This window comes from Urocampus carinirostris, chromosome 19 (assembly GCF_059441175.1).
Source record: "Urocampus carinirostris isolate Australia breed hairy pipefish chromosome 19, RoL_Ucar_1.0, whole genome shotgun sequence".
NCBI lineage: Eukaryota > Metazoa > Chordata > Actinopteri > Syngnathiformes > Syngnathidae > Urocampus > Urocampus carinirostris.
In genome coordinates, this window is record NC_142367.1 from 23,973,536 (window position 1) to 24,001,492 (window position 27,957).

The following is a 27,957-nucleotide window of genomic DNA, read 5'->3' on the forward strand; positions in this document are numbered from 1 at the left end:
TGAAAATTAGTCCGTTAAAAAATTAAAAAGACATCCTCATGGACAATCCAAGAACAACTAGAAGTTCTGTAACTATAAAACCAAATCCATTTACATTCATCCGGCGAATCAAACAAGTCCACCGACGCTTGGCTGGCAGGAACGCAGTCTGGAGTCTCGCCTCGCACCGCAACATCATGGCCTTCATGCTGGGTATCCTTAATGGCTTCTTGGGCGGAGTCCAAATTAGGAGGGAACTCGTGGGAAATTTGCGCCAGGGTGGGCAACTTCTCAATGGCGCTGCCGGAAGATTCCGACGAATACTGCAGGCGCCGACTTCTTTGCGACCTGCGGACGGGGTTGCTTAGGACAGACGACTGGACGCTCGTCTGGGTTTCACGGGGCGCCTGGCCCGGCTCTACTCCGAGGCCGTCTGGAGTCAAGGAACCTTCGGTGTTTAGGGGAGGAGATGGAGAGTTTCTCGTGGAGGCGGGGTTCCTGGGGGACTCCCTTGTGACAGATTCAAAAAGACTCTCTGAAATATTCCGTCGCTCATGAAAACAGAGTCCGGAATCCCCAATTTGAGGTACCAAAGATACCACGGGGCTTTCGGTTGCACGCGTTAGCGCTTTGTTTGGACTCAGGGGGCTGCTGACACTATTTTGGGGGTGAACGGGAGCAGCTGCAACATGGACGTCCTTTTTTCCATCGGGAGAATCAGTCGGCGGGATCAAATCGCTGCAAGTTGCGTTGTCAGATCGCTGAATCCCTGATCTTCTCTTATCCTGGCTGGGGACAGGTTCTTCATCTTCACTCCGAATTCTCTTCCCGCTCAAGCGAGCGAGGCGGAAGGACTTCCTTTTGGTGGCCTTGAAGCTCCTGAGGAGCTGGTCTGTGTCCATCTCGCTGTCCTCATCCCTGACCGCCGGGGGGCTCTGGATCGAAAATGGAGCGGGCACTTCCGCGGCCGCTCCAAAAAGACTCCCGGAATTCAGGCCGATAGGCGTGTGAGGATCTGGACCCGTTTCATTTTCAGTGGGAGGAACTTGTGCTGGAAGATTCTCCTGATGAGAGATCTCGGTGTCTTCAATTGCACAGATGTCTTTGTCATACACGCACCCATTACTCTTGCAAGCCTTGGCATCTGAAGGGTCAGAGGCCTTACGATCTTTAACGTCATTTTTTACTTTTTGGGCCACTTTTCGTGTAGAACATTTTGAGGGAGTTTCCTGTCTGAAATTCTGGAGAGACAAGTGAACCCTCCTGGATCTTCGTGTGCCCGCCGTGACTACCGGCTCCTGGTCCTCGCTGCTTGGGTAGTTCTCAATATGTACCTGAACTGCCTCTGGCCAAACATTAATTGCCGGAACTGTGTCTGCGTTTTGAACTCCAACAAGTACCAAACGTTTTGCAGCTCTGGTGGACTTGCCCCTTTCTGAAGGACTTATCAGCTTCTCTGCCTTTTTTGGTGCTGAACTTTTCACCGAGTCGAGCTGTTGTAAAGAGCTATGAGACTTATTCAACGAGTTGCGTGCTGGTTCAATGGTCTCGAGGGGCATCAGCTCATCATTTTTGAGATTCTTCTCATGAGCCTCACAATTTCCTAGTTCTTTAGGTCCATTCTTCATGTCAGGGCTTTTGTTCAAGACAGCAGGTGTCTTTTTCTGTTTGGATCGCTTACTGGGCGATTTGATGCTTGCGCGTGGTTTAACTTTTCGCTTTCGTGTATAAGTAACCCCAAAAACCTGATCCTCAAGAGGTGTGTCCACCTTCCTGTCTTTTGTAAATGTCTCAACATCCAGCTTCGAAGTGGAGCCGTCCCAAATCTCTGAAAGGTGCACAAAATCTGTGGGGACCTCCAGCTCACAGCCCTTCTCAATAGGAACCTTTACGAGCCACTCTGTGACCTTTTCTTTACTTTGTTTCTTCTTTTTCTCCAAGATCTGATCTTCATCCGTTTTTTGCTCCTGCTCAGAAAATTGGGTCTGAGATGGTTTGCCTAAACAAGCCGGCACAACTTGGTCCCTTTGCATTTTCCTTCTAGTTGTGAGTCTCGATGCTGTGACAGGTGCCTCTATCAATTCCACAGATGGTGAACTTGGAAGAGAACCATCTCGAACAATGCCTTCTGCTATCAAGGAATTCGAATCTTCAAATCCCATGACTCTTGCAAACTCATTAAGGGCTAAACACATAAGGGGAAAAAAAAAACCAACCACGGGCATTTATTGTTCATTTTTTTGTGAAATCTCGTGTATGAAACCAAGTCCAACTATTGTTCACACCATACCTGCTTTTAATGATGTATGAGAACTCGGAAGACTGTTTTCAACACCTTCTACTTTGTCAGGTGATCCATCAACCTGTTTATTATCAGTGACTCTGCCTAGACTGAAATAGATCAGTAGTAGTTGTTAACAACCACTACCAGTGACATTTAACGAGAAATAATGTGATTTTCAAATACACTCACCCAGTTCTTCGTGTTTTACGGGGCAATCCAGTGAAGTCTGTTCGTGAAAAGTCCATCAGGTCTCATTTTTCAAGTTGATTTAGGTAAAAATAACAACTGAAACATACTTACAGTTTGTACCAGTGTCAAGTTCATATGCCTGGATCATATTTTGCAGTCCCTTGACAAGTCCCTGGAAACCCGGACTCTCCTGCAAGCTTCTGTAAATATCCGTTTCGAGGTACTATTTGAGGCCAGGTCGACGTGAAAAAAGACCAAAGCATTTAAGGCTAGGTTCACACTGCAGTTTATTGCTCAATGACGATTTTTTGTGAGATATATCACGTTTGCAACTCAATGTGATTTATATGTGACGGCCCGTTTCACACACGCAATTCAGTGTTTGCAGAAGTACTCACGAAAGTAAAAGCGGAGCATACACAGCAATCTTAAAGTTATCATGCTACCGGTGGTAGAACATGCACAACTTGATCAACTTAAATAGAAGATGAAAAAGAAGAGAGCAGGGATTTTGAGTGGCGATTTGTTGGGCAGTGGTAACAATGTCTGACCAGAGAAAAGTGGGTGCAGAGTTGCAGTGCAGGTGGCATGAATGAGTGTTAACACAGCAGCTGCATTCCAAACGATGATATGTATCGGATTTATGGCCACATATACAAGTGACCTGGGTCAGGTGTGACAAAATCCTGATATGTGCCGTTCAGACAGACTAACAGATCAGATACGGGTCACTTTTGTGCAAAAAACCCCAACAAAAAAAGATTTTCCTGCAGTGTAAACCTAGCCTAAGACATGCTACTGTGACTATGGCAAACCTCTTGGTTATCTTCTCTTTACACACAGGACAGTCAGCTCGGCTGAGTTTAGTTTTGTCCAGCAGCTTCAGCATACAACACCTAAGGTGAAAATAAAAACATACTACTTCGTTTGCAATTTCAAAGCAGTTCCTGATTACCATTTTGTTGATTATTGATTATAATCATATCATATATTGGACATAGTTTTTGTTTGGTGGTCAGCCGGAAAATGTTATTCAATTGGGCGGCAAGCTTGGGCGGCAGTAGCTCAGGAGGTATAGCGCTCGTCTTGGGATCAAGGGATCCCAGTTCGAATCCCGGCTCGTCCGTGTTACATGTCGAAGTGTCCTTGGGTAAGACACTGAACCCCTAATACCTAATAACAATAAATGTGGAGCACATTGTAAAGCGCTTTGGGAAGTCATTGACTTGAAAAGCGCTATATAAATGCAGATCATTTCATTTCATTTCAATTACTTAGGCATGAAAATCTCTCGCCTTTAGGTCCAAAAGGGTGACCTACGTGTTACACACTTGAAAGAAACATCTCCAGGATGCAACTGGGACGCATTATTAGTGATGTATCCTGGGTTCATTGAGTGTTTCGGATCTCGCATCAGACACTCTCGCCCAGGTGACCCAGCCGAGGTTGATCAGGCCTCAACTTGCGTCCCAGTAGCAGTCCACGGATCTGCCCTTTTGAGCCAAAGCCACCTGGTGGCTTTTTCTGCAGCTTCGCTAGCGGATTTAATGGCTTTCTTCTTGGCTGCCCCTGTCAAACCCAGCCAATATACCTTATGGTGCAACCTGGACACACCATCAGTAGCTCTTCCAAGGTCATCAGAGCAAGCCTTTTAAGCTGCTCCCAGGACGTTATTAACGGCTCTTCACCTGTGCAATCCACAAATCCCAAGGAGCCCCAGGACACATATTTGCCTGCAGGCCACTTCAACGGGCTCAGAGCGGGCACTCCACCCATTCCTCCGACATTCAGCTACAAGATGGGCATACTTAGCCCTCCTCCTCCCCGAGCTTCACCCATCCGGTCCTTCCAGGGGAACGTCAGCTCAGGGAGCACCACTTGCTTGCTGGCTCCAAACATCAGCACCATGTCCAGCTGGAGTGTTGTAGCCGGGATGATGTCTGGGAATTGCCATTGCTTCCCTACGTCCACCAGGAGCTGCCAGTCCCTTGCAGATGTGAGAAGGCCCCCCTGAGTCTTCCTGGAGGGTTGAAGTTTTCCTTCCTGCTCAGTCAAAGGAAATTGTGCTCTTGTTTGGATTTTGCTGCTTACTGGTGTTGATGACAGTGCAGATTGTGTCCGCTATTGCCTGCAGGACCTCTACGTGTATTGATTGATCCAAGGAGAAAATGTTTCGAGGTGGGTAGGGGCTATTGTGAAATTTCCCAGAGTGAATCAGGCGTTTGAGTTGAAGCATTTGAATCAAAATCAGTTTAGTTCATGCGGGCAGGAGTGCTGTATTTGTTTGTGTGTAACGCGCATTAGGTATCATCTTATTATCCAACTTTTTTTTTCACGGTACCAGAGATAAATGTTAGAGAATGGAGAAAAGAGAAAGTCATCTTTGAAGGTATTAAATTTACGCAAAAAAAGCAACTCTTTGGTTTATCTGAAGACTAATTGGACTTTGAAGGACATGAAATATACGTTGAAAATGTCAATGAATTCATTGGAAGTAGCGGCAGTCGCTCAGGAGGTTGTCTCGGGATCAAGAGGTCGCAGGTTCGATTCCCGGCTCCTCCGAGTTATATGTCGAAGTGTCCGTGTGCAAGACACTGGATCCCTAATGCCCCTGATGACCAGGTTGTTGCTGCTACTGGTTAGTGTGTGTAAAAGGGAAAGTGTGAAGCACATTGTAAAGCGCTTTGGGAGGTCTTCATTGACTTGAAAAGCGCTATATAAAAGATATGAATCATAGCTGAATGTATTCAACAACGTTTGACACTTTCAATACTGAGTTTGAGCTGAGAAAGGGTCAAACAACGTTTCATAGGGATCTTTAATTAAAAGAAAAAAGGGTTATACACAAATAAATACGGTATTTCCTCCACACCCTTATGAACTTTTCAAGCCCTGACCAATAATTAAAGATCTTGTGAATATTGATTTAATGATTATGTAACAGGTGTAATAATAACTTTTGTTTTATAGAAATTCCTGCTGAAATGTGTGTAAGTGTCCTGCAATGATGAGTCCAACAGTGCCACCTGCTGGAATGGGGTGGGGTTTGTTTTGGCTTTTGACATGTGACCGGAAGGCGGGTTTTTATTGGCAGTCTACAGAGCCAGCTGCCAACAGTAAGACACATCTTTTGGTGCTCAACAAAAGAAGTTAATCTTAAACATTATAACCACAGCTGACAAATCTCTCAACATGCACAGTATTGTGATTGATGTTGTCAAGCTGTTTGGATTTATTTTCATTTTGTTTCTGTTGTGCTAAAATGTTAATTCCCCTTATAGAGATCAAAGCCAGCAGAGAAGCTAATGTTGTGACTCATTTCATCTGCAAAAACTGTAATAAAAACCTCAACTTCCAGTCCACCGTGAATGTGGATCTTTGGTGGGACAGGTACACAATTATACCACTTCAAAATGGTGGTGCAATGACAATTACACAACAAACTCTATATGTAACGTGACCAAGGGATTACAATTGAAATCAGAGACCGATTTTCTGACATTCAAAGTTTTATCAGCAATAGTATACGTACTTGCAAAACTGATGGTCACACTTGGTGGAAACAGGTTGAGTCAACAAATCCAAACTGTTTATGAAAAATTCAAATAATAAGACACATGTATATTGACAATTCACATAATGTAATTAATATTCATGAATTTCGATGCTACGTACCATATGGGACATTGAAGGGTATCCCACAGAGCAGAAATCCCTTTTTTAACTTCGACGTCTTTGGCAGATTCGACATTTTTGTTATACATCTATAAAAAAAACAAAATAAGTATTTGATAAATGTCTCCGTTAAATGACGTCACTGTTTGGTTGCTGTTGTCATGTAACTATTGGGATTTAATAAGTGTCGAAAACTTGGCTGCTAAAACTGTACTAAAGAAAATGACTGAAACGAAATGACAACTCAAAATTGTGTACTATTCTAGTACTACTACGAGTATATTGTACTACTATGTTACCGCTTCACATTTCGACGTACATTTTCGAAGTCTTTACCTTCTTTTCCGTCGTCTTCTGCTTCAGTTTTCCCGCAAAAGATTTATTTTCTTCTTCGGTGAATTGTTGAAGAGTAGTGTTCTGTTTTGACTCCATCTAGCGGAGAAAGGCGGAAATTCAGGGTTTAAACCGGCGTTTAGTACATCGTAGTGGTAAACAGAAACTTAGTTAATGAAAAACAATGCTGATTTAAATAATAAACAAAAATAAAATGACTTTTACATACTCGTTGGATGATGAATGTACATTTATTTGACATTACGCGAGCATTACCTCGAGAAATCTCACATTGTTGTCCGCCATTTTGCTGCTACAGGTGCATAAAACCCCGTCTTTTTTATCTTCTTTTTCCCCTTTTTATATTTCCTTTTTCCTTCTTTTGTTCCCCAATTTTCTAGTCACCTTTTCTTGTTTTTTTTCATTAATTTTTGTTTCCTTCTTCTCGATTCTTCCATTTTTTTTCTTTACACTTTTTTAAATTTAGTTGATTTTCCCTCATTTCTCTCTTTTACCCCATTTGCTCCATTTTTGATTATTTTTTAATTTATTTTCCTTATTTTTTTCCTGATTCCCCTTATATCTCTCCCTCCCATTTATTCTTTTTTTTCTCTTTCTTTTTCCATCTTTGCTTCTCCCTTCTTCTCTTTATATTTAACCTATTAGTGACCAGGGTTGGGTAGGGTTACTTGAACTGGATTACTTTCAATGACTTTTGGATTACTCCAATACCAAATAGGCTAATAAAAGACAAAATAAAATGATGACTCACAGCACGTGGTAAGCTTTCTCTCTTGGCTTTGATCTCTTTAATCTCCGGCAAAACTAACATTAAATGCGACAGAAACAAAATGAAAATCAATCCAAACAGCTTGCCAACATAATTTTTGCCGTTCCATGTATTCCGTTACTCCCCGAGCCTGCACAAAATTTAGTAATAGTATTCATATTTAGTTTCTTTTGTCTTTTAATAGCATATTTGGTATAGGAGTAATCCAGAAGTCATTGAAAGTAATCCTGTTAAAGTAACCCTACCCAACCCTGCTAGTGACTAGTAACTAGTCCATTCCCCGTTAAAATATTTTTCCCGGCATCTGTATTTTGTTATTCCGCCATTGCGAGGTGTAGGACAGGGGGCACCCTCTCCCTTCCCTGTGTGTTTTAATATGACGAAGAAGAAAGCGTAAACATCAACAAGGAAGTGAAAGGAGAAAGTGCGACCGTCATGCAAATCGATCTTCTCTTTATTTCCATTTTTCATTTCTGCGGCAAACTTATCAGCAATTGAATCAAACCCGAGGAATCAGAATTGAAATTCCTGCAAGGTAACCAGCAATAGTTTCCGACCTACTTAGCGATAGCTACGAGCTAACCTTAGCGTGCGCTTGGTAATTGTAACCGCTCCAAAAAATATCAAGGGTGTTCCGATGTAGGATTTCCAACACTTTAACCGTTTTCTCTCTCTCTCGGTTGTGCTTTTAGTGGAGGATGGAGGCTTCCAAAAGCTCCAGCACGACGATGCAGGTTAGCTTCGTTTGCCAACGTTGCTGCCAGCCTCTCAAACTCGACACGTCCTTCAATGTACTGGACCGGGTCACCATCCACGAACTGATCGGTATGAATCTGTAGTTCTTTAAAACATACTTACGGGGTTTGCACAGGGTGCTTGAAATCGTTGAAAATACAGTGGAACCTCGGTTCTCGACCATAATCCGTTCCAGAACCCTGTTCGAAAACCGATTTGTTCGATCACCAAAAATCGTTGTTCCCATTAAAAGTAATGTAAAATCGTTTTAATCCGTGAATGCGTACCATGAACGTAAACATGAAGCTAACCCAGGCTAATCGTACGTTCGCGTTAGCGTAATCTTCCGTACGAAAGATTACGCTAACATGAACGTGTACAACTAAAAATATCAGGTCGTTTACACGTCATTCAGCACCCGGGTCTCCACAAAAAGTGGTGAACGGTTAAAGGATAAAGAAAATAAAAGAATTATGAATAGGATTTCTTACCTTTGTGAAGGTCTGCAGAAGCCATGCTCTATTCCCTCGAAAGAAGGGAAACTCGCACACCTTCTTCATATTTTGCTATTATTTCTTTCTTAAATGCAATTGTTGTACGCACTACTCTTCTTTTTTCACCTGTAGCAACTTTGCTGCTTGCACCGACCTTCTTCCGAGGCATAATTAGGGGCTAAAACACTCCGTTCACCGATATCTAAAGCGAAAGCAAAAAGAAGTGCGCGCGCACGTCATAACAGTTCTTCACGAGGGGTGGGGGCAATCTACACGATCTACAGCCGTACGCCGCTCAGCATCGCACCCTAGCGTACCGGCGTTCGAACTCCGATTTTTTGAACGAAAAGCGAAGCAAGAATTTCTCGAAATTTTTGGTCGAGAACCGATTTGTTCGAACTGAGAGGCGTTCGAAAACCCAGGTTCCACTGTACTCATATGTTATGGTTGTGTTTTCAAGGATTGATTTTGGGGCGAAGTGCTTGTATATGCTTGAAATTGTTGTCATGTTTCGCAGAAAGTCTTAACAAAAATGTCACTGGCACTGCTCTAAAGTGGCTTGGCATTGTTATTGTATATATTCTTCATGATTAACTGCGGCTAGCATTAGTTTAAATGGCATTATCCTATGAAGCATCATCGCCCCCTATGGGACAGATGCATGCTACAATTAAACAGGGCACTATGAAATGTGTATTAGTGCAAGGATTACATATGTATTATGGATATTTTTTATGGGCCATGCAAAAAATGAAGGTAGCTTTGCCCAGTAGTAAATTGTAACATAAAGACCTTCCTGCAACTGAAAATGTAAGCTATGGTCACTTGTAGCCTATATGAGAGATGTGTCTTAAAACCAATTATCCATCCATCCATTATATGCACCGCTTATCCACAGTAGGGTCGCGGGGGTGCTGGAGCCCATCCCAGTGGGCAATGGGCAAGGGACACCCTCAACTGCTTGCCAGCCAGTCACATGGCACACAGGGACAGACAATTCGCTCGCTCATTCACACCTAGGAACAATTTGGACTGGCCAATGAACCTGACATGCATGTTTTTGGAATGTGGGAGGAAACCCACGCAAGCACGGGGAGAACATGCAAACTCCACACAGGAAGGTTCGATCTCATGACCTCAGAACTGTACCGCACAAGCGCAAACCACTGCACTGTCGTGCTGGAAAAGAACAATTATATTAGCAATTATTTAATCTTAAGATCATATGTCTGGTTAAATACACACACAAGATTAAAAATTGCATATGTAAAACACTGTGTGGCTTGATGCACATCAGGTTTTTCCTCTGAATGGTACCAAAGAAATTGAAAATCTTTAAAGCGGCTTGAATTTTGCCATGTAAAAGGCGTATGAGGGCAGCACAGCGGGTCATGAGATCGAACCCCTTGTGCGGAGTTTGCATGTTCTCCCTGTGCTTGCGTGGGTTTCCTCCCACATTCCAAAAACATGCATGTCAGGTTAATCGGCCGGTCCAAATTGTCCCTAGGTGTGAATGAGCGAGTGAATCGTCTGTCCCTGTGTGCCCTCTGATTGGCTGGCAACCAGTTCAGGGTGTCCCCTGCCCACTGCCCGAAGATGGCTGGGATGGGCTCCAGCGCCCCCGCAACCCTACAGAGGATAAGCAGTGCAGATAATGAAAAATGAAATGAAAAGGTGTACGAGCCCTGTACTTGGCTACACTAAAATATTAAACCGAATTCCTGCTCCACTTCCCTCAGCTCCATTGGTGACCGTCACGCCCAGTAAACCCCCGGAATGTGGCGAAGGAGACGCAACAACTGAGGTGATATGAAAGTACAGTATTGATTTTGACGCCTGATATTAAATCAAATGAATTTCAGGAGACTTTTGATGAAAACAAGCAAGATGGCGTGTCAAGGAAATACATCCCTCCTGCACGGTAAGCATCGTGTGGTGGGCAAAGCTTTCGGAGTGCCGGGCCGTATTGGGTTCTAAATATTAGACTGAAGCACTAAGAGGGGGAAAATGATTAAACGGTGTTGCCTTTTTTTGTATCTCCCAAATCTACAGTCTCTCGATCCAATACACAGTGTTCATTTTACCTCTGAAAAGTGACTCGCATGCTCAAAAATCTATGGGTCCCAACAGAGATCTATGGGTCCCCAAAATTTAGAGTTATCAAGGTTGAAATTGTAAATCGGTGACAAATATATCATATAAATCTATATATTCATTCAGTTTTAATCATCAAATTATGAATTCATTTTCTGCATCAAATCATTGTTGGTAATTTTCCGATTAAAGGGATAACCACAAACCTGTCTTTTTTTCATTTTCTCCTTTCATTCTTCCCTTTTTTCTTAACCTCTGTCTCATCTCATCTCACTAGCTGCACCCCTTATCCTCAGTAGGGTTGCGGGGGTGCTGGAGCCCATCCCAGCTATCTTCGGGCAGTGGGCAGGGGACACCCTGAACTGGTTGCCAGCCAATCGCAGGGCACACAGGGACAGACAACTCACTCGCTCATTCCCACCTAGGGACAATTTGGGCCAATTCACCTGAAATGCATGTCTTTGTGGGAGGAAACCGGAGTGCCCGGAGGAAAACCCACGCAAACACGGGGAGAACATACAAACTCCGCACAGGTAGACTGGTAGCTGGATTTGAACCCACACAGGAGATTCCCAAGACCTTAGAACTGTGCCGCACACACGCTAACCACTGCACCGCCGTGCTGCCCCCTTAACTTCTGTATACAACATAATAATTCGTAACATAATGCATCAAAGCAAGTGAGCCGTTGGAGAGCCGGCTCTCTTGAATTAATTGAGCCGAAAAAGCCGGTTCTCTAAAAAGAGACGGACTTTCACTACACAACTCGAGATCGGCATGCAGACTAAAACTCGAACCGCGAGACCAAAACAACAATGGCGGACCTGCCTGACGAAAAGTTTGGAGTGCGGTAAATCTTTGTTTTTTTAAAATGTAATCGGGTAATAATGACAATTTTGTGTCGAAAAAGTTGCGTCCCGGGGACGGACGTTGATTTGAGACGATGAGTCCCCAGCAAAAATGATGCGTCTAGGACGCGGGCAAGTGTAAGTTTAACCCTAACCCATCACAGGTTTAGTATTCAGGTTGCACTATGCAAAAAAGGCTCAAAACTCATTGATAATTATCATTATAGTTAACATTTTTATCTGGGGGGATGAATTCAATAGCCCGACGGATGTGGCCCACAGGCCATAGTTTGCCCACCAAGATATTTTTCCAATTTTAAGTCTCATCAAGAATTAAGGTTTTTTTATTTGTCATCAGGATGATGTCCACAGAGAGCGCCAACAGCTTTACTCTGATCGGGGACGCTTCGGACGGGGGCACCATGGAAAATCTAAGCCGAAGACTCAAGGTGACTAAATACTCAGATCCGGTTATGATAACTGGGGTTCGTACGAGTGCTTGAAATCCATCAAAATGCTTGAAATTCAATGATGTTTTCGAGGTCAGGAAATTGCATTTTGGATGAAATATTTGAAAACGCTTGAAATTGTTGCCATTGCCATAAACCAGGGGTGTCAAACAGGCGGCCCGCGGGCCGGATCAGGCCCGGTGAGGGATTGTATCGGGCCCGCGAGGCAACGCTGAGGGAAGCGCAAGAGAAAAATGAGCTGCAAGTTGAAATATGTCCACGTGATGTTGCCAAAGCCAGGTACCTCTCATAAACGCTGTACTTGTATTTTTTTTTTCTCTCTCTCCTCTTTTCTCTCACTCTCTCTCTCACTCTCTGTCTCTTTCTTTGTTCCTCAGCATGGCGGAATTCATGTCAGTTTATAGCAGCCCATGGACACCAAAAGATCGTAGATCAGGGGTGTCATACTTGTTTTAGCTGGGGGCCACAAATGCTATAAAAAAAAAAATCACACGGGGGCCGGACTAGTAAGTTTAAGAGAAAGAGAGAAGGAGAATAAGTGGGAGGGAAAGAGAGAGCGATAAACAGATAGGGAGACAGAATAACAGTGAGAGAAAAAGAGAGAGCAGAATAGAGAAATGAATGGAGAAGAAGGGGGAAATGAATATAAAGAGAAAAAGAAATTGAAAAAAAGAGAAGGATAAAAAGAATAAGAGAAGTGAAACGACAGAAAGAAAAAGAGTCAAAGTGAGGTGAGAGAGAGAGAGGTCGAAAAAGGGAAAGAAAGGGTGAGAAAGAAAGAAAAATAGAAAGAAAGAGAATTCAAGTGTAAATTAGAGAGAGAAAATAGAAAGAGGGCAAGACAGAAAGAGTTAGAGAGTGAGAGAGGAATAGAGAAAAGAGAAAAAAGAGAGTGAACATGAGAAAGAAAAAGAGGGAGGAATAAATAAAAAAGTGAGTCCGAGAGAAATGGAGAAATACTACCACAATTGTTTTGCAAGTGTTACCTGGCTTTGGTGACATCTGGTGGAAATATTTCAAACCACAGCTCATTTTCCTCTTGCGCTTCTCTCACTGTTGTCTTGCGGGCCGGCTGTTTGACACCTGTGTCGTAGATCCTACATAGGAACAGCGCAAAATAGCAAAAAGTATGCGCTAGCAGCAAGATAGCGACTTTGTTTTAGTCATCAGTCAACAACAACAACAAAAATGTTCTCGTGATTGGAATTAGATGTCTTCTTCTGGAAGGTACTGGAAAAATTGGCCTTGAAAGTGCTTGAATTCGGCCAGGAAAAGGCGTAGGAACCCCGACTCATCCCGTCCGTCTCCTTTTTGGTCGGCAGGTGACGAGCGACCTGTTCGATATCATGTCCGGCCAGACGGACGTGGACCATCCCCTGTGCGAGGAATGTACCGACACGCTTCTGGACCACTTGGACACGCAACTCAACATCACGGAGAACGAATGTCAGAATTACAAGTGAGTGATGGCCGCCGCCGTGGTCTCGGTGGTCGTCCGCAACAATGGAGTCAAAGATTAAGACTCAACCGAGAAGCATAAGATAAAAAGAATGTACATAAATATACACAAGGTAGTGCGTGGAAAGTCGTTTGGGTCTTAAGTCAGGAGTGTCCAATTGGTTTGATTTCTGGGGACACGCTTAAAAAAAGACACTCTCACGCAGGTTAGACTAATATATTAAAGAGACAAATGAGGGGGAGAAGTACAGAGGGAGGGAAGGAAGAAAGAGAGCAAAAGAAAGAGTGTGAAATAGAGACAAACTGAGAAAGAGAGTGAGAGAGGATGAAAGTGAGACAAAAATAGCAAAAGAGTGAGGGAAAAAGAAAGAAAGAAAAGAAAGCCAAAGAAAGAAGGAACAGGGTACAGAAAAAGAAAACAAATAAAGAGAAAAACAAGAGTGAAAAAGATGAAAAGATAGTGAAAACAAGAAAGAGAAAGAGATCAAAACAAGAAAAGGTGAAGAGAAAGACAGAGGGAAAGAGAAAGGGAAAGAGGGCAAAAGAAAGGGTGATCAAGGGTGGAAGACATAGTGAAACAAATGGAGAAAGAGCCAAAGAAAGAAGGAACAAGGGACAGAAAACGAAAACAAGAAATAAAAAAAGAGAAAAACAAGAGTACAAAAAAAATATAGTGACAACAAAAAAGAAGAAAGAGATCAAAACGGGAAAGGTGAAAGACAGAGGGAAAGAAAGAGAAAGGGATAGAGAGCAAAGGAAAGAGCGAGCAAGAGTGGAAGACAGTGAAATAAATAAATGAAGAGAAAGAGACAAAGCCAAAGACAGAAGGAGCAAGGGACAGAAAAAGAAAACAAGAAATTAAAAAAGAGAAAAACAAGAGTGAAAAAATAGTGACAACAAGAAAGAAGAGAAAGATCAAAACGGGAAAAGATGAAAGACAGAGGGAAAGAAAGGGAAAGAGAGCAAAGGAAAGAGCGAGCAAGAGTGGAAGACAGTGAAATAAATAAATGGAGAAAGAGACAAAGCCAAAGACAGAAGGAACAAGGGACAGAAAAAGAAAACAAGAAATAAAAAAGAGAAAAACAAGAGTACAAAAAAATATAGTGACAACAAAAAAGAAGAAAGAGATCAAGACAGGAAAAAGTGAAAGACAGAGGGAAAGAAAGAGAAAGGGAAAGGGAAAGAGAGCAAAGGAAAGGGCGAGCAAGTGTGGAAGATAGTTAAACAAATGAAGAGCAAGAGACAAAGCCAAAGAAATAAGGAACAAGGGACAGAAAAAGAAAACAAGAAATTAAAAAAGAGAAAAACAAGAGTGAAAAAATAGTGACAACAAGAAAGAAGAGAAAGATCAAAACGGGAAAAGATGAAAGACAGAGGAAAAGAAATGGAAAGAGAGCAAAGGAAAGAGCGAGCAAGAGTGGAAGACAGTGAAATAAATAAATGAAGAGAAAGAGACAAAGACAGAAGGAGCAAGGGACAGAAAAAGAAAACAAGATATATAAAAGAGAAAAACGAGTGAAAAAAAAGATTAAAAGATAGTGACAACAAGAAAGAAGAGAAAGATCAAAAGGGGAAAAGGTGATGAGAAAGACAGGGAAAGAAAGAGAAAGGGAAAGAGAGCAAAAGAAAGGGCGATCAAGAGTGGAAGACAAAGTGAAACAAATGAAGAATAGAGACAAAGCCAAAAAAGAAAAAAAAAAAAAACGTGAGTTAAAATTTTTTTTTAGATAGTGACAAAAAGAAGAGAGGGATCAAAAGGGGAAAAGAAAGAGAAAGGGAAAGAGAGCAAAAGAAAGGGCGATCAAGAGTGGAAGACAAAGTGAAACTAATGAAGAGAAAGAGACAAAGCCAAGAAAGAAGAAAAAAAAGAGAAAAACGTGCTTTAAAAATTTTTCTTAGTGACAAAAAGAAGAGAGGGATCAAAAGGGAAAAAGGTGAAGAGAAAGACAGAGGGAAAGAAAGAGAAAAGGAAAGAGAGCAAAAGAAAGGGCGATCAAGAGTGGAATACATAGTGAAACAAATGGAGTAAGAGCAAAGCCAAGAAAGAAGAAAAAAGAGAAAAACGTGAGTTGAGAATTTTTTTAGATAGTGACAAAAAGAAGAGAGGGATCAAAAGGGGAAAAGGTGAAGAGAAAGACAGAGGGAAAGAAAGAGAAAGAAAAAGACAGTGTTAGGAGGTACCTGTCACAGAGGGCCAGGTGAGAGGAGTCCTTTATAACATTCGTGGCTTTTGTAGTAGCGCAATCTGGCAGTATTCTCCTAACTGGGCAGACAGCCGATTTGAAGGCTGCGTGTCTAGATTTTTTGGGTCACTGCGTTGAAGGGATGTCCCACTCTGGCGGTCTTGCGTCCAGGCAATGCCTGGAGCTCTTGTCGCAGCTGCAGGTGGAGGACGAGGAGACGCTTCTGGGCGACTTGGAACATCTCAAGGAGGAAGAAACGGCCTTGGTGCGGCAACTGGAGGCCGTGGAGGAGGAGAGGGCCGCCGTGGCTCAGGAACTCATTCAGAGCCGGGGGCTGGGGCACAAACTGGAGATGGAGGAACTCCGGTGAGTGTTGTTAAGGAAAAAACAATAATACAAATTGTTCCAATGAGTTATCTGACTCCATTAACCAAACACAAACTTTATTCTCCTAACAATGCGTGCTCTTTTCTTAATTTTAGGGAAACATATTGACAAGAGACAGGCTTTTTCACACAGGGACAGATTTATTTTCTTAAAGTATTTAACTATCTTAACTATATCTTCAAAGCGGCGCTGCCACGAGCGGCTGCCTTTTCCAGCAGCTGCCCTATAGTTTTATTGTCTGCTCCTATCTTCGGTGTTTTTTCAACTACACTATGGATTACTTCTATCCTATGGACATGGGTTTTAGCACACAAAAATGCGTCTAATCAAGGAATCAACTCCTTGCCCTGAAGAATTCTCGTGCCGGCGTGATGAAGGAGCCTATCGTGGAAGAAGAGCCGAAGCTAGCGAAGCGGCTAGCGGCGTTATAAGTCTTCGGTACCATCTGTAATCATGGTAAATGCGAACTCGCGACCAAATACGATCATCGAGTGCTGGTGGAAAACATCGAAGCGCACAGGACGCGCAGTTGCTGTGTTTTGCGGAAACGTGGCTCACGTTTAGCATTCCGGACGCTAACGTGTAGCCACCTGGAGCTATCCGGCTTCAACGCCGCTATACAGAGACACAAAAGCCGGAGGAAATCGGAGAGGAGGCGGACTTGCTAACACGAGGTGGTGTATCCCTGGATTTTCACAAAGAAAATATTTCCATCTGCCGCAGGGATGTCAAACTTTTGGACTGGCCCTGCTTTATTCCTGGACCCTGGCTATTTCAGCTGAAAATGAAAATCTCCATTCTGATCCCTGAATTAGATATCTACTTTCACCGCCGTTATCTCCTCAATCTTACCTTTATCATCAGTGGTCTGGTGTGGAAAAGAGCAGCTCGCTGTTTTCCTCCGCGCCACTTCGAAAACCCCCCCCCACTAAAACGGCAATGTTGTAAAAGTAGCGGCCCCTAGCCTAGTTTTACGGTACTACTTCCCTTAAGGCACAGGTGTCAAACAGGCGGCCCGCGGGCCAGATCCGGCCCACGAGACAAGTGAGAGAAGCGCAAGAGAAAAACAAGCTGCAGGTTGAAATATGTCAAAGCCAAGTGCCTTGAACAAAGACACTGTACTTGTATTTCTTTCTCTCTTTCTTTTCCACCCCTTTTCTCCCACTCTGTCTCTTTCACTCTCTGTGTCTCTTTTTCTCTTCCTTTGTTGCTTTTTTCTCTCTGTGTCTTTTAACCTCTTTTGCTCTAACTTCCTTTTCTCTCTTTCTCTCTTCCTACTCTTCGCGCTTTCTTTTCTCTTTGGATTTTTTTTCTCCCTCTCCCTTTCTTTTCCCCCTCTCTCACGACTTTTTATCTTTTGTTTCTCACGCTCTCTCCCTCTCTTTTTCTTTCTTTGTCCCACCCTCTCCTTTTCCCTCCCTTTCTCTTATTTCTTTATCTCTCTTTTTCTTTCTCTCTAATCTACTCGTCCGGCCCCTGACAGAATATTTGTTCTATCGTGTGAGTTTGACACCCCTGCCTTAGGGAGACATCTCCTGGATTTTGTGTCCAGGTACCAGAAGGAGTACAGCGAGTTCAAGCGGCAACAGCTGGAGCTGGACGACGAACTGAAGAGCGTGGACAACCAAATGCGTTACTGCCAAATCCAACTGGATCGACTCAAGAAGACCAACGTCTTCAACGCCACTTTTCATATCTGGTAGGACCCAAACCATGAGCCGAACCTTCTCGACCGAATTCCATCGTGGGAATAGTAGACGATCGATTCCATTGTCGCCGGTCGTGTTTTTCCAACAGAGTGAGGCATCTCTTCGCCAGGGTTGGGTAGGGTTACTTTAACTGGATTACTTTCAATGACTTTTGGATTACTCCAATACCAAATATGCTAATAAAAGACAAAAGTCCCTACCGTATTTTCCGCACTATAAGGCGCACCTAAAAGCCTTTATTTTTTTCAAAATCCGACCGTGCGCCTTATAATACAGTGCGCCTTATTTATGGATCAATATTAAGTCGCAAAGTCTTGCAACTAATGCAAGCAGCCGTCGACTAGATTTTCCTCCGAACGCCAGGTAGTCCGCGGTGTATGCTGGGATTTATTTACCGGCGTTTCATTGGCTAACCAATGTGTCAATCATCATTTGAATCGATCACTATTGGCTAAAGTTATTCGGAGGTAAAAGGGGCGGATCCTTTTGATCATTTACAGGCTGCCATTGGCTTAAACGGCAAAACAAAGCCTGCAATTGGCCAAAAAAGATAGATAGATAGATAGATAGATAGATAGATACTTTGTTCATCCCCGAAGGGAAATTCACATTTCCAGCAGCATCCCTGAGCTGAGAACAATCAATCGAGAACAATAGATGAATGTGAATAGCAAGTTCACATTTGACGGTTGACGGCATAGAGAAAACAGTATTTTACTATTCTGTACTGTATTTGTAAATATTTTTCTCTCCTGCATTTACTACACTCACGGATATAAGAGGACCATGGTTGCACATTATTATTGAACACAACGACTTCGGTGAGCTACTCCGGCTATATATTTTCTCAGTATCTTGTTTCAGAGTGATCTAGATGTTGCTGTGATGGGTCTTTTTTTAAATGAAACTCAATTCCAAGTGTTTATTGTCATATGCACAGTAAAGTTGCGAGCGAAAAAGAAAATAGAAACTAAGGAATGGTTGGCATTTCTTGAATCCCAAGACTCTAACCTTCCGAATGATATTTGGAACGATGCATTTGAGTGACATCGTACGGACACCGCATCCGCACGTGTTCTCGACTCGTACTTGCGTCTTTGCTAGCTTTGGGAATGTTAAGCGGGTAATAAGTTGGACTGAACTATCCGACTGTTTTGTCCACGTTCCCATTGTAACGCCTTATAATCCGGTGCGCCTTATGTATGTCAAATATAGGACCAAAAACTATTTTTTGGGGGTGCGCCCTATAACCCGGTGCGCCTTATAGTGCGGAAAATACGGTAAATATGAATAAAATGACTACATTTTATGCAGGCTTGGGGAGTAACAGAATACATGGAACGGCAAAAATGAGGTTGGCAAGCTGTTTGGATTGATTTTTATTTTGTTTCTGTCGCATTTGATGTTCGTTTTGCCGGAGATCAAAGACAGGAGAGAAAGCTTACCACGTGTTGTGAGTCATCATTTTATTCATATTTAGTTTCTTTTGTCTTTGATGAGCATATTTGGTATTGGAGTCATCCAAAAGTCATTGAAAGGAATCCAGTTCAAGTAACCCTACCCAACCCTGCTCTTCGCGAATATAAGCTCTCGTCTCTCATGTCCAATAGAGTGTCTGTCCCGAGGAGTAAGGTACAGAAATGACTGTGCCATCTTCAGTGACGTGTACCAAAACGTGTAAAATTTTGGAGCATTTTCGATTTACTAAAGTCCGGTGAATCCAACAGCAGTGTTCATATGAGCTGTGAAAAGTGATTGGTCCCGGGGACTCGCATGCTCAAAAATCTATGGGTCCCAACAGAGATCTATGGCTCCCCAAAATGTAGTCTTATCCAGGTTGAAATTGTAAATCGGCGACAAATATATAATATAAATCTATATATTCATTCAGTTTTAATCATCAAATTATGAATTCATTTTCTGCATCAAATTATTGTTGGTAATATAGCGATTAAAGGGATAACCACAAACCTGTCTTTTTTCATTTTCCCCTTTTATACTTCCTTTTTTTCGTAACGTCTTTATACAACATAATTCGTAATATCGATCATCAAAGCAAGTGAGCCGTTTGAGAGCCGGCTCTTTTTAATGAACTGTGTCGCACAAGCGCTAATTACTGCGCCGCCGTGCTGCACATCTAGTGACCAATCCATGACTAAAATAATAGTTTGGTTTAAAATCTGGTAGTTTGGCTAAGACGTTGACGACACGTGGCCCCCTGGTGAATACTTAACTGGTTTTGCTGGTTTTTAACCGGTCGCAGGCACAGCGGCCAGTTCGGCACCATCAACAACTTCCGCCTGGGTCGACTCCCCAGCGTGCCGGTAGAGTGGAACGAGATCAACGCCGCATGGGGGCAGACCGTCCTGCTGCTGCACGCGCTCGCCAACAAAATGGGGCTGCGATTTCACAGGTTAGGAGGAAATATTTAATCGGCCGTTCAAAAGTTTGGGCTCACCCTGACCTGATGGACTCGTCTTCTTTCCGTTTGTCTTTCTACTCTGTTCCCTGTTTTCTGGATGGAGGGGTCTCAAACTCATTTGAGCTTGGGTGGGGGCCGCATGGTAGAAAAAAAAACCCACCGTCACCGGACTTGTAGATTAGAAATAGATAATGGGGGAAATCAGAAAGAAAAGGAAAAAGACAGGAAGAAAGAGATGAAGAAGAGAGGACGAGAGGGTGAGAAAGGAAATTGGAGAAAAAGAAAAAAATAAAGAATGAGAACTAGTGGGAGATATAAAAACCAAGGGAGAGAAAAACATCAAAAAATACAAAAATTAAAAGCTAACAATGAATAGAAAGAGAAAAGGGATGAAGGGAAATATCAAACAAGAGTGAAAAAAGAAAAAAAGTGGTAAGAGATCAAAAAGAGAAAGAGATATTGAGAGTGGGACAAAGAAATGGAGAAAAAAAGAGAAGGCAAGAAAATGGGTGAGATAGTAAAAAACAAGGAAATAAAGGAGAGAACAAGAGGGAGGGATGAAAAGATAGGTGAAACAAAAAAAGAGATAAAGGTGTTTGTCTTCATACCTCTCTATTGTCTTTTGCTTTGTTTTGATGCCCAGAAAAAGTCTCTTCCTCTTCTTTTCTCCCCGTCTTTCACGGGGTCCATTGTGAATGATAGCTCTTCGTAGTGGTACCATACACTAGACCAGGGGTGTCAAACTCATTTGAACTCGGGGGCCACACAATAGAACAAACATTCTGTCGGGGGCCGGACTAGTAGATTAAAGAGAAAGAAAAAGAGATAAAGAAATAAGAGAAAGAGGGAGAGTAAAGGAGAGAGAGTGGGACAAAAAAAATGAGAGGGAGAGAGCGTGAGAAACAAAAGATAAAGTCGTGAGAGAGGGGGAAAAGAAAGGGAGAGGAAGAAAGAAATCCAAAGAGAAATAGAAGGACCGAAGCAGAGAAAAGAGAAAAGGAAGTGCAAAGGGTATGAAGAGAGAAAGAGAAAAGGAAAAAAGGAAGTTAGAGCAAAAGAGGTTAAAAGACAGAGAGAGAAAGAGCAACAGAGGAAGAGACACAGAGAGTGAAAGAGACAGAGTGGGAGAAAAGGGGTGAAAAAGAAAGAGAGAGAGAAAGAAAAGAAAAATAAAAGTACAGTGTCTTTTGGCAACATCAAGTGGACATATTTCAACCTGCAGCTTGTTTTTCTCTTGCGCTTCTCTGGGTGTTGTCTCGCGGGCCGGATTCAATCCCTTACCGGGTCTGATCTGGCCCGCGGGCCGCCTGTTTGACACATGAGCACTAGACGGTTAACAGAGCGTGAAGGGGACACGAAGAGCATGCCGGGATTCACGCGTATGCCCCGTGTTGCCTGGTAGAACTCTGGGAACAGTATTTTTGACTTTGTATCCTGAAAGGCCTTTGTAACTAGAGGCAATATTTTCTTGTTCAGGTACTTTGCTACCTGAAACATTTGTAAGTAGAGGTAATCACTGTATAAAAAGTTGAAATGAATTAAAAGTACACTGTCCACCCACCGGGGTCCCACAATATTCTGTGGAAAACACTGACATGACAATAGCTATAAAGACAGTTTTTTTCAAGATTGTTTTCGTTACTTAGATATCGCCTTGTGCCCTATGGAAACCATTCCTACTTGGAGTCTCTTACAGACAAGTCTAAGGTAAAATAAAACCTGGTACATGTTTCCTCTAGTATCGCCTCCATTGAGTAATAGTAAACATCTATTCTTTCAGGAACTTCCGCTCTACTGTTCAGGCGGTTTGAGGTTCTTCTGGGACAATAAGTTCGACCACGCCATGGTGGCGTTCCTGGATTGTGTACAGCAGTTCAAAGACGAGGTGGAAAAAGGAGACACCGGCTTCTGTCTTCCCTACAGGTTAGGTGGCCTCACTGAATTTACTCTTTTCTAAAACTTCTTGTATCTCGAACGGATTTTCCCCTTAAAGGGATTCCCAAATTCTAAAACGTACAAAATGTGGAAAAAAATGGCAGGCTAGCCAACTGCTATACAGAACTGGGAATGATTGGCAGAAGAAAAACTGGGAGGCAGGCTGACCGAAAACATGCAGTCAGCAGCCAAGATAACCGCGAGCAAACACAAACCCAGCCAGGAATATTAACAATAAGAACGGCGGGCAGGTCAGCTAGCCGGCTGCTAACAGGGCTAACCTAGACCAAGCACAACTAAAAAGAAGCTGTCTGGACCATATCATATTAATTGCAAGACAAGGCATAAAACATATTGTGTTTTTCAGAGGATCTGTGTCTAAATTAGTTCAAATAGAATTGTAAATGGTTATTTCTTTTGGCATTTTATCATTTATTTCTAGCATTGAAGAGTTAATATTTTTGATTTATATTTTATTAGTTTTGCATTTTTGTAGATGTAGTGTTTTTTGACTTTAAAACTGTTCAGTGCTCAAAAGTCTAAAATCACAAACATGGAACTATAAACGCAGTGTTTTGCAGCACGGCAGCGCAGTGGTTAGCGTGTGTGCGGCACAGTTCTGAGGTCATGAGATCGAACCTCCTGTGTGGAGTTTGCATGTTCTCCCCGTGCTTGCGTGGGTGTCCTCCATGCACTCCGGTTTTCCTCCCACATTTCAAAAACATGCATGTCAGGTGAATTGGCCGGTCCAAATTGTCCCTAGGTGTGAATGAGCCATCAGCTGTTTACTAATAGTAAGCAAGCTTGACAGAGTTTGCATGTTCTTCCCGTGCTTGCGTGGATTTCCTCCAGGCACTCCAGTTTCCTCCCACATTCCAAAAACATGCATGTCAGGTGAATTGGCCGGTCCAAATTGTCACTAGGTGTGAATGAGCCATCAGCTGTTTACTAATAGTAAGCAAGCTTGACAGTTTGCATGTTCTCCCTGTGCTTGCGTGGATTTCCTCCCGGCACTCCGGTTTCCTCCCACATTCCAAAAACATGCATGTCAGGTTAATTGGCCGGTCCAAATTGTCCCTAAGTGTGAATGATTGAGTGAGTTGTGCCCTGAGACTGGCTGGCAACCAGTTTAGGGTGTCCCCTGCCCACTGCCGGAAGATAGCTGGGATGGGCTCCGGCACCCCCGCGACTCTACTGAGAATAAGCGCCGCAGATAATGGATGGCTAGATGTTTTGCATTTTTGTGAATTTTGTGTTGTTGTTTGACTTTAAAAGTGTCCAGTGCGTAAAAGTCTAAAATCACAAACATGGAACCATAAACGCAGTGTCTTGTGACGACACAATCGTACTTACGGGAAAACCCCTGGCTAACCGAAACAGCAGCACCTCAAGGCAAGCAACCGTCCTAATCCAAGTACTTTTTGTGTGCACGACGCGTCAGGATGGACGTGGAGAAGGGCAAGATCGAGGACACGGGCGGCAGCGGCGGCTCGTACTCCATAAAGACGCAGTTCAACTCCGAGGAACAGTGGACCAAAGCGCTCAAGTTCATGCTCACCAACCTCAAGTGGGGATTGGCCTGGGTCACATCGCAGTTCTACAACAAATAAACTCAAAAGAAAAAGAGAGAATGGGTGACAGGAAACGTGACCGGAGAAAATGTATTGCTTGTTTTTGAGATTATTTCACCTGGACTTGGATGTAAAACATGAACTCAGAACCATTTCCCTTTCGTCGTTTTTTTTTGCATCCTTCTTAAGCAGACGTGTTGTGAAACATGGCAACAATTTCAAGCGTTTCGGCACCTCCAAGACATGCCTGTCAGTTGTTGCGCTGGCACAGGTAGCCCGGTCATGAAGAGGACTAATGTGCGCTTAAAAATAAAGTAAAATGAAATCAAATCGCATGTACTGGATGATATGTAAATCTGAACAGTAAATTATACGTCTCGTTGGGAATTAATTATCAAAAGTGTAGCGTTTACCAAATTGTTCAAATGAGTTATCTGACTCTATTAACCAAATACAACCTACATTCACCGCTCGTTTCTTGAAGGAAAAGATAAACAGGAAAGCAGACATTCCACACGGGGGCCGATTTATTTTCCCTAAAAATGTAACTAAGTGTACTCCATCGAAAACGGCCGAAGTAGCGACGTTGGAGTCTCTGGGAAGCCTTTTTTTGAAGTCCTTTAGCTTTCTCCTGTTGGCCATCTTCTCCCCGCATAATGGTGTGCCGGCTCCTCCCATGGGCGTGCCAAGGAATTGTTTGCGCCCATCGTTCTCGCAACACAGCGCCTTGATGTCTGGCTTCTCAAATCAACGCCTGCCGTCCTCCGTCACAGTCCTGTTACCAAAATTCCCTAGACAAAATATTATGCATTTCGAACAGCAGCCCTTTGAGACACTTTGTGATTAAGGGCAATTCAAATAAAAATGACTTGACTTGAACAGCCTGCCCTGACCTTGTACATTGAACTAAAGCCCACTCAGTGAAAATCTTCATTGCATTAGTCAATCGTATAAAACCCTTTATAGTCAAATGTATAAAAATCCTTTAGTCTCTTACGTGTTGGTGCTCAAAGAACGAGATCACCGCTTTATTTATTGGTTACATAATAGAATTCTCTCTTTTCACAACACTCATTCACTCACAGAAGCCCCTCACTCCTCCTTGTATCCCCATTATTTAGAGCAAGGCGTCTTGCCAGCACATGTCTAAATCGTCTCATGGCTTCCACCTGGTTTGGTGACAATCGCAAGTCCTTTCAATCACAGGAGGAGTTTAATACTTGCAACGCGTGCTTTAAAATCCATTTCATAGAACCGACGCATTATATGCAAGTCTCTTTTGCACGTTTGTCGTCACAGGCATCGAGGAAATTGTGCTACGGCAAACTAATCCAAATGTTCCTTGTGCAAAAGGTGCTTTAGCCCACAAATGTCGGAATTCGTTTCTTTATACAGCCCACTTAAAATGACTGGAAGGATTCGTGAAGGCCTGATCGTTTCCTGAAAATGTCATCAATTGGAGCCCTGAAAGGAAATACATTTTCATACTTTTCTAAGACAAAATTTGACAATTGATCATTCAAAACATCAAAGTTCCGCTTAGTTGTGTTTCCCCAATCTGTGGTTGTATTTTCGGTGCACCTAAAATCTACAACATTGTCCAAAAATTTGAGAGTGCACATTCTAATCAGGTGAGCCTTGAGTACCGGAGAATACAGTGGATAAGGGTAACGGTTTTAATGGTCAGAAAAAGTCTCTTTCTCTTCTTTTCTCCCAGTAACTGTTCTGCCTTTGAGAAACATACAGAGTGGTTTTGGAGTGCTTCTTGTGAGTAACATATTAATGTTTTGCTGCAAAAATTAATTTGAGGGGTAAACTCAGATTTCATAATGATAATTTATGTTTTATAAAATCAATTATTTTAATTTAAATGTATTTTTAATGCAACCCTAGTTCTCAATGAAGTTTTAATTCCATCTATCTATAATTTGTGCTTGTTTTTTATCATCCAGTGCACCTAATAATGGGGAAAATACGCTATATTAAAGGGAAAGCGTGTATTATTTGAAATCATGTCGCTGTATTGTCACATGAAACCGAGTGCTAAAAAGCACAGGGAAGAATACAAACTACAGCGACTCAAAGAGACTAAAACACACCAATTTTTTCATGAGCATTTTGTTCTTTTCAGATACCCATGGCAGAAAGTTGCCCGACAATTTTGTCATTTCCCTCGAATTGAGACATTTCTCAACCTACGAGTATTTAAAAGAAAGGTTTTTTATGACAGTAGTACATCGTTTTACGATGGACCCATTTTACAAATGCTTCCGTAGCCAAAAATTGACTTTGTTACACGAGCCCTGCATGGAATTGCCAAATGGTTTAGTCCATTAATGTATTGGTTGCAGCCGTTGCTTACAGTACACCTTTAAACTTTACAGCGATATTTGATTCCAGCTAAGGGTCTTGCAAAAAACTGGAGAAACAGAGAGACGGGGCTCCCCTCACCATTGAAGGAAACAAAAGCATTTCTTTAGCCTTATATCTTGTTTTATTTATACTATGTGGTCTATTTATGAACATTGACTGAAGATTTAGTGTACCCGCATAGCAGCTGCAGTTAATTTAATGGGGTTTGTTTGCATTTGATGACCTTGGAACGGATTATTCACGTTTCCATTCATTTCAATGGGAAAACATGTTTCACTTTACAACCGTCGCTGCTAGAACCAATTCTATTCAAAAGTAGAGGTACCACCGTATACGGGCGAACTGATTTTGTGACACTTTCGACCGACTTAAGCAGCTCTGGTGACACTTTCAGGAAACGAATGCTTAATCAGTGTGAACTTCTATTTCTGACTTCAGTTGGAGGCGCTGTTTCCATAGCAGCTGGAAGTGGAGGGGAAAGGAAGAGCAGCGGGCGAAGGGCCGGCATTGCCGAGGGCGCTGCCGTTCCCTCCGATAGTTTTTCGTATGGCGGGCATCAAGTAAGGTTCCCGAGATAACTGGAACACGTCCGCCCGTTCCTCCTTGTGATAAGCTAGGCAGCGACGGATGAAGGTCTGAAAGGGATAAGAGGAAGGGACTGTGTGTACGGGAAGGAAATTCATTACGATTGAGCGGCATACCTTTGCTTCTTGGGTGACAACAGGTTTTGGGGGGAACTGCACCTCGGTAGCTTTGAGTATGGTGTTCTCTTGGAGAATGTCTTGCTGGGATTGGTTGTGACCAAATGGCTGAGAAAACAAAGATAGAGAATGGAAAAAGATAAAAAGTCATCCTGAGCGATAAACAAATTAAACATAATGAGGGTGGAATGCTCTTCCCCCCAAGATTCGATCTGCAACTTCAGTGGAATTTTTTTTAAATCTAGGCTTAAAACACACTTCTATTCTATTGCATATGAATAACCCTTATTTTATGTTGACAATATCTGTGCATTATTTGCCCTCATATAGGTTTTAGATCAGGGGATGGTGTCATAATAGTCTAGTTTGCAATGATCTGTGGTCTGTGCAGCCCTTTGAGACTGTCCCTTCTCAATGTTTCTTCATTTTCCTCATACTGAAGTTGGGTTTTTCCCTTGCCCTCATATAGGTTTTAGATCAGGGGATGGTGTCATAATAGTCTGTGGTCAGTGCAGCCCTTTGAGACTGTCCCTTCTCAAGGTTTCTTCATCTTCCTCATGTTGAGGTTTTTGAGTGTTCCCTTGCCCTCATGTAGGTTTTAGATCAGGGGATGGTGTCATAATAGTATGTAGTTTGCAATCATCTGTGGTCTGTGCAGCCCTTTGAGACTCTTTGTGATTTAGGGTGTCACAAATAAAGAGGACTTGACTTGACTTGACTTGAGGTTTTTGAGTTTTTCCTTGCCCTCTTGTAGGTTTTAGATCAGGGGATGGTGTCATAATAGTCTGTAGTTTGCAATGATCTGTGGTCTGTGCAGCCCTTTGAGACTGTCCCTTCTCAATGTTTCTTCATTTTCCTCATACTGAAGTTGGGTTTTTCCCTTGCCCTCATATAGGTTTTAGATCAGGGGATGGTGTCATAATAGTCTGTGGTCAGTGCAGCCCTTTGAGACTGTCCCTTCTCAAGGTTTCTTCATCTTCCTCATGTTGAGGTTTTTGAGTGTTCCCTTGCCCTCATGTAGGTTTTAGATCAGGGGATGGTGTCATAATAGTATGTAGTTTGCAATCATCTGTGGTCTGTGCAGCCCTTTGAGACTCTTTGTGATTTAGGGTGTCACAAATAAAGAGGACTTGACTTGACTTGAGGTTTTTGAGTTTTTCCTTGCCCTCTTGTAGGTTTTAGATCAGGGGATGGTGTCATAATAGTCTGTGGTCAGTGCAGCCCTTTGAGACTGCCCCTTCTCAAGGTTTCTTCATTTTTCTCATGTTGAGGTTTTTGAGTTTCTCCTTGCCCTCATGTAGGTTTTAGATCAGGGGATGGTGTCATA

The 27,957-nt window shown here is 42.7% G+C and overlaps 3 protein-coding genes across 5 annotated transcripts in view; 1 reads left to right on the forward strand and 2 right to left on the reverse strand.

Moving 5' to 3' along the window:
* LOC148347813 (uncharacterized) overlaps window positions 1-6,266 on the reverse strand; it is a 30,347-nt gene extending 24,081 nt beyond the window's left edge. For all 3 annotated transcript variants that reach the window (XM_088324079.1, XM_088324078.1, XM_088324080.1), the window contains exons 1-7: window positions 6,128-6,266; window positions 5,985-6,038; window positions 3,268-3,348; window positions 2,564-2,652; window positions 2,453-2,489; window positions 2,270-2,370; window positions 95-2,164 (exon numbers count right to left, since the gene is read on the reverse strand). In XM_088324079.1, coding sequence (XP_088180205.1) covers window positions 95-2,164; window positions 2,270-2,370; window positions 2,453-2,489; window positions 2,564-2,652; window positions 3,268-3,348; window positions 5,985-6,038; window positions 6,128-6,216 — 2,521 coding nt within the window. In that variant the 5' untranslated portion in view covers window positions 6,217-6,266. The remainder of the gene's footprint in view (window positions 1-94; window positions 2,165-2,269; window positions 2,371-2,452; window positions 2,490-2,563; window positions 2,653-3,267; window positions 3,349-5,984; window positions 6,039-6,127) is intronic.
* A 1,350-nt stretch (window positions 6,267-7,616) lies between these two features.
* Window positions 7,617-23,886, forward strand: becn1 (beclin 1, autophagy related). The gene is made up of 12 exons (XM_088324390.1): window positions 7,617-7,785; window positions 7,943-8,075; window positions 10,219-10,283; window positions 10,342-10,400; window positions 11,780-11,870; window positions 13,214-13,350; window positions 15,704-15,898; window positions 17,472-17,618; window positions 19,892-20,041; window positions 21,697-21,757; window positions 21,831-21,973; window positions 23,427-23,886. Exons 2-12 carry the CDS (start codon window positions 7,949-7,951, stop codon window positions 23,593-23,595), a joined length of 1,344 nt encoding a protein of 447 aa, XP_088180516.1. The 5' UTR covers window positions 7,617-7,785; window positions 7,943-7,948; the 3' UTR covers window positions 23,596-23,886.
* A 663-nt stretch (window positions 23,887-24,549) lies between these two features.
* LOC148347815 (serine/threonine-protein kinase tousled-like 2) overlaps window positions 24,550-27,957 on the reverse strand; it is a 38,746-nt gene continuing 35,338 nt past the window's right edge. The window contains exons 14-15 of the mRNA XM_088324389.1: window positions 26,631-26,738; window positions 24,550-26,564 (exon numbers count right to left, since the gene is read on the reverse strand). Coding sequence (XP_088180515.1) covers window positions 26,364-26,564; window positions 26,631-26,738 — 309 coding nt within the window. The 3' untranslated portion in view covers window positions 24,550-26,363. The remainder of the gene's footprint in view (window positions 26,565-26,630; window positions 26,739-27,957) is intronic.

What these genes read in the sequence shown, in the direction of transcription:
- becn1 (XM_088324390.1), top strand. Translation starts at nt 7,949, where the DNA reads ATGGAGGCTTCCAAAAGCTCCAGCACGACGATGCAGGTTAGCTTCGTT. An exon ending in ATCTAAGCCGAAGACTCAAG is followed by an intron (nt 11,871 to 13,213) that starts GTGACTAAATAC and finishes TTTGGTCGGCAG; the next exon opens with GTGACGAGCGACCTGTTCGA. An exon ending in GGCTTCTGTCTTCCCTACAG is followed by an intron (nt 21,974 to 23,426) that starts GTTAGGTGGCCT and finishes ACGACGCGTCAG; the next exon opens with GATGGACGTGGAGAAGGGCA.